General features: G+C 36.1%; 1 protein-coding gene across 3 annotated transcripts; it reads left to right on the top strand.

Moving 5' to 3' along the window:
* The first annotated feature begins 508 nt into the window (after positions 1 to 508).
* Positions 509 to 5,248, top strand: LOC130969996 (protein TPX2). 3 transcript variants are annotated; one of them, XM_057895925.1, is made up of 18 exons: positions 509 to 839; positions 1,527 to 1,609; positions 1,695 to 1,826; positions 1,924 to 2,229; positions 2,333 to 2,446; positions 2,558 to 2,674; positions 2,752 to 2,931; positions 3,031 to 3,093; positions 3,178 to 3,258; positions 3,355 to 3,513; positions 3,600 to 3,731; positions 3,820 to 3,906; positions 3,995 to 4,114; positions 4,196 to 4,362; positions 4,450 to 4,558; positions 4,648 to 4,707; positions 4,805 to 4,899; positions 4,985 to 5,248. In XM_057895925.1, exons 1-18 carry the CDS (start codon positions 647 to 649, stop codon positions 5,100 to 5,102), a joined length of 2,316 nt encoding a protein of 771 aa, XP_057751908.1. In that variant the 5' UTR covers positions 509 to 646; the 3' UTR covers positions 5,103 to 5,248. The 3 variants fall into 3 exon arrangements, with proteins under 3 accessions (XP_057751908.1, XP_057751909.1, XP_057751911.1); XM_057895926.1 differs by having other exon boundaries at positions 2,779 to 2,931; XM_057895928.1 differs by having other exon boundaries at positions 1,527 to 1,546.
* Positions 5,249 to 5,568: the final 320 nt, after the last annotated feature.

Genomic DNA, 5,568 nt, shown 5'->3' on the forward strand with positions numbered 1-5,568 from the left:
AAAATGAAGGTTGAAGATATTCACAAAATAACATTTAAAACTCATGAAGGTCACTATGAGTTCTTAGTGATTCCCTTTGGCCTTACAAATGCCCCATCTAACTTTCAAGCAGTAATGAATGAAGTGATGCGTTACAACATACAGATGCAGAGAGAAAATGAGTAATCTCATTGATTAATTCTGTTACAGATGGAATATATATCTATTTTTTTAAAGGATAAGACAATTTTTGTCTTTAAAAAAAGAATATTTTGACTTCGAACAAAATTATTTTAAGATAATACGAAATTTGTTCATTAGTAGCAGATTGATTTTGTGGGATTTATCTTTATAATTTATGGCGGTTTTAAACCCGCACAAATTATTAGTAACTTTATTTTTAAAAAAGTTCCTTCTCTGGTATTTCGACCGTTAGAGAAAACTGACCGTTACATTCTTGCAACATTACACTTACACACTCCCTCTCCCTCCTTCTTCAGTAACAAGCAGCAAAGCAAACACACGCTCTTTCTGTTTTCCTCTCATAATATCTACTTTAAAAATTACATCAAACTCAGCACCAATCGAACTCAACCAGAGACACAAACTCGGAGGAAAGAAAAACCCTCTTTCACCTCAATTCGAGGTTGTGCTCAAATAATTGGACATGGCAGCGGCGGCGTCGGAGAAAACTGGAAGTAGTAACATCGGTGGTGGCAGCGGCTCCACGATGACCATGATCGATGAGATCTACGAGTTCTCGGCGCCGAGGTTCTTTGATTTCATCAATGGGGAAACCGAGGAGGACGAGCGCAGGGCTCAGCTATGGTTCGATACTGCACTCTCCTACGCACCTTCACGTAAGTTTCGTTTCTTTAATTTGTCGTTGGGTGAATAACTGGGATGTTAGGGTTTAAGGTAATACACATAGGATCGAAGCAGGGCTTGTTTGCGTGAATGTTATGTTGAAGAATTGTGTGTTTTCAATGGGCTCGGATCTCTTATTTGATAGTTTCAACGTGATTTTTAGGGTTTATTGCGTTGGTTCTTTCTGGAAATATATTTGATGATTTTATTTTGGTCATTCTGCCAAGAAATTGTGGTAGTCACTGATTGATCGCTTTCTTTTGGATGGAGGGATTTGTTGAAATGAAAAAGAGAAGTTAGGTTTCCTTTATGATTGATACTAGTGATCCCGATAATTCGCTTTTTTGTGTCAAATTGTCTCGTTTTTCTTGCATCGTACTGAAAATCCTTGCTGATATCTTATCAGTGGTTTCTCCTGTGGCTGCTATTCTGCAAATTCTTCAAGTAAATATTGGATAATTCGCCTAATAGCAATTTCAATTCTTTTTGCACCAACACCTTTTAGGTTGCGGGGGGTTATCCTCTTTAAACGTTACATATTGTTCTCTCTACAGAAAGATTTAATGGATGGCTATCAGTATAAAAAGTTCAAAATATTGTTTAGTTTGTTTTCTAATTGGTGTTTATTGTATGAAATCTTTACGTGATTGATTTTTACTTGGTTCTTCAAATTGTTGCAGCATTCATGCCAAAAATCAAGGTTGGTAGATCTATCACTGTAGATACCTTGTGTGATTTTAGTGAAGCTGACAAAATAGACACGGTACTCTTACTTCTACAATGATGATATAATGTTGTGCTTAAAATTTGATTGAATTATCATCACTGATCATATATTGTTTTACTAGACATCCGAAAATGTTGACGAGACTTTTAAGGAAACAATTAAACAGCCACAGAGCATGACTACTGAAATAAAGGAAGATGATGCACCTTGCAGTGAAGTCAAAGAAGAAAACAACACAACTACTTCTCATGTGGTAATTATTGCTGCAATCTGAGCATGCCTTTTGGAAAATTTGTTCCCTGATTATTTACTTAAGTTCTCATATAACAATTATGATCAATGGATATCAGGTTCCTGCTGATATGGAAAGAAGTGAAGATGTTTGCAAAGGAGAGAGCTCATGCTTAGGGATTTCATCATCTGGAGATGGGTCTGCTGAAGTAGGAAAAGATGCTTGCACTCCCAAACCAACATTGCAGAAAAGATTGACAACCACCACCTCCAAGAAGCAAGAGACGGCTAAAATGATAGGCACCAGTAAAAAACCACAGTTACAGTCATCATCCATGAAAACCAGCACCGCTGGGACTCCCCATTTGGCCCAAGAGAATCAAGCTATTAAAAGGCAAAAATTGGAAGGAGGAAAGAGTAGACAGGTAAATTTTGCCGTTTTTCTTCCACATTTTCCCGTTAAAATTTTTTTTTTTTGTGTCTTATCTTGACTGTATCCTTTTTTCTTTCTTCTTCAAAACTTTCCAGATTCTGAATGTCAAACATCAGAATTTGCCTCATAAGTCTAAATTGGGTTTATTAACCACTAGCAATGCCAACATCTCTTCAAGTACTAGCAAGACTAACAAAGAAGACAGAAAGGTTTGTGATGGTCATTAATTTCATATATTAATAAAAGATCCTTTTTGTTATAATTTTATATTTTACTCCTGAATCATTTTATATTGAACTATCTATGTCTGTATATGATAGGTTTATGTTCGTGAAACACCAAAAACAGCACCTGTACCATTTATATCAACAGCAGAAATACTCAAAAGATTTCAGTCCAGTACCAGAGACCTGTCATTGCCCAGTGCTCTTTCTAATGTAAGATATGGATTTGTTCTTTTCTCTCCTTTTTTTTTTCATATGGTGCATGTTAAAATACATCTTTGACTAATTAGTCGGGGAAATGTTGCTTCCATGACCAGACGAAACCAAAACTAACATTGACCCGACCAAAAGAACCTGAATTTGAGACAACTCAAAGGGTTCGCCCAACTAGGGTGAAGAGTAGTGCTGAACTTGAGGAAGAATTGATGGCTAAAATGCCAAAGTTTAAGGCTCGTCCACTGAATAAGAAGGTGCTTTTTCATTCTTCTCTGGGGGACTGTACGTGAATGTTATCTTTTATGCCTAGATTTATAAAATTTATTTATTTACTTTTTTTTTATCCATTATAGATTTTGCAGACTTCAAGTTTGCCTCCAATACCAAGAAGTACGCCCCATCCTCCAGAGTTTAAGGTAAACCACATTAAAATATGTTTATCAGAAATGCTTAATGTGATGTATTAGTACTAACAATTATTTATCTATTATTTTCTTTAGGAGTTTCATTTGGAAACAATGGCCAGGGCCCATCAGAATGTAGATTCAGCATCAGTAGCTTCAACAGAGCTATCTCATAAGGTAATTTAGAGCAACAGAATTATATTATCCATTTTGGATATGTTGGCTTATTCACTTCGATTCATTAGGTCATGTCTTTTTCCTTCTTTGACACAGGATAATTCATGGAAGCCTCATCATCTTACAGAACCTAAAACACCTGTACTTCAAACATCACTGAGGGCCCGCCCACCCAAGGTGAAGAGCTCCATGGAATTAGAGCAAGAGGAGCTTGAGAAAGCCCCCAAATTCAAGGCAAGGCCGCTAAATAAGAAGGTAATGGTCCAACTTTGATGTTACATATGTAAGAATTTTGTTCTATCCTTCAGGAATTTTATGTAACCAAAATGGTTTCTTGTCAGATTTTTGAAAGTAAAGGGGACATTGGCATATTCTGCAATGCAAAGAAGAACGTTACCGAGCCTCAAGAATTTAACTTCGCAACAAATGAGAGGATCCCACCACCTGCTGCTGTGGCAGATTTGTTTGACAAGGTATTTTAGTTTAGTGTTAAATTGTGTAATTTTGCTCCTAGATATTTATTATCAGTTAAGAGATTCATTTGCTTCATGTGGTTTGCAGCTGTCTTTGAAGTCATCTGAATCTGCACGGAGCCATAATCCTCTTCCAAGAAACACAACTCCAAATCCATTTCATCTGCATACCGAGGTTCATTACTTCACCTTTCATGGAAGATTAGTATAGCATGGTGAATAGTCTAGTTTTGCTAGTACCAACATTCTTAATCATGTTTTAGGAAAGAGGCGCTGAAAAAGAAAAGAAACTGTTGGTAGAACTTCTAACAAAACAGTGGGAGGAGGAAAGAGCGAGGGTTCCCAAGGCTAATCCATATCCTTATACCACTGACTACCCAGTGGTAAGAAGTTTGTCAATTTCGGCGCCCCATTAATGTTTATTAATTGATAGAGTATATATAAAATTGTTGGTGTCTTCGCAGATTCCGCCAAAACCAGAACCCAAGCAATGCACAAAACCAGAACCATTCCAACTGGAGAGCCTAGTGAGACATGAGGAAGAAATGCAAAAGGAAATGGAAGAAAGACTAAGAATGGAGAAAGAAGAGGCCAAGATGAGAACATTCAAGGCACAGCCAATCTTAAATGAGTGAGTAACAATTCAGAGTTTTATTCTTCCTGACGTGTATGAAGAAATACAATGTTTAATAGTCTTTGTGGATATTATTGCAAGCAGGGACCCAATCCCAGTTCCAGAAAAGGTTCGAAAACCCCTTACACAAGTTCAACAGTTTAATTTACATGTAGAACATCGTGCTGTGGATCGAGCACAATTTGATGAAAGGGTAAAATCTCACTTGAAAATAATGATTGCCTGAATTTTTTTTTTGTTGTATGTTCTTATTGGTACTAATATAGCTTCTTTTTTTGGCAGATTAAGGAGAAAGAAATGATGTACAAACGATACAGAGAAGAAAGTGAAGCAGCAAGAATGGTAAATATTGTGTGAACTTTGGTACATTGTCATAATTATCTAGGTGTTGTTACATTTTGATAGTGATAAATTTGTGATAAATTTGTGAACAACCCAGATAGAGGAAGAGAAGGCTCTGAAACAGTTGAGAAGGACAATGGTTCCTCATGCTAGACCTATTCCTAAATTTGATCATCCATTTTGTCCCCAAAAGTATATCCCTGAACTGTGTCGATTATTTATTGAAAAATAATTTTTTATAATAAAATATAACTAACACTCGCTGTTGCATATTTAGGTCTACCAAAGACACAACAAAACCTAAGTCACCAAATTTGCGGGTACTCCATAGAAAGGAGAGGAGGAAGGTATTCAATGGAACTGTAGTTTCAAGTCCTGCCTCCAACATGAGATGATGATGGCTACATCAACTTTGTATAAGTATTGTAATTTGTTCAAGATTTCTTGAATGACACACACTTTTCTGTATGTTCCGTAGTTGTTTTTGTTGTCAAATTCTTAATTCCTTGTAAATTTTTCCAATCTTAATTTTTATCACAATAAAAACTCTATTAATAAGTGTTTAATCTAATAAGATAAATTGGCAAACATAACTAGTCATAATTTATTAAAATCGATGTGCTCACCAAATCTCTTATCTTCAAGTCTGAATCGTGTGGTCTTGGCCTACTTTTTCAACAGCATACTGAAATTTTACAAGAAAAATTCTAAAAGTAGCTTTAATCACACAATTAAAAAAATATATATCCAAAGCCAGATGAAGGCTCTGTCTTTCACTATATATCCAAAGCCAGATGAAGGCTCTGTCTTTCACACCAAACACAGGTCCACCGACCGCCACCCTATAAATCAGTTCCAATG

This window comes from Arachis stenosperma, chromosome 3, assembly GCF_014773155.1.
Source record: "Arachis stenosperma cultivar V10309 chromosome 3, arast.V10309.gnm1.PFL2, whole genome shotgun sequence".
NCBI classification, from domain to species: Eukaryota; Viridiplantae; Streptophyta; class Magnoliopsida; order Fabales; family Fabaceae; genus Arachis; species Arachis stenosperma.

Coding starts and splice junctions, on each gene's coding strand:
- LOC130969996 (XM_057895925.1), top strand. CDS start 647: ATGGCAGCGGCGGCGTCGGAGAAAACTGGAAGTAGTAACATCGGTGGT. Junction 3,094..3,177: donor CCCATCCTCCAGAGTTTAAG/GTAAACCACATT, acceptor TATTTTCTTTAG/GAGTTTCATTTGGAAACAAT. Junction 3,907..3,994: donor CATTTCATCTGCATACCGAG/GTTCATTACTTC, acceptor ATCATGTTTTAG/GAAAGAGGCGCTGAAAAAGA.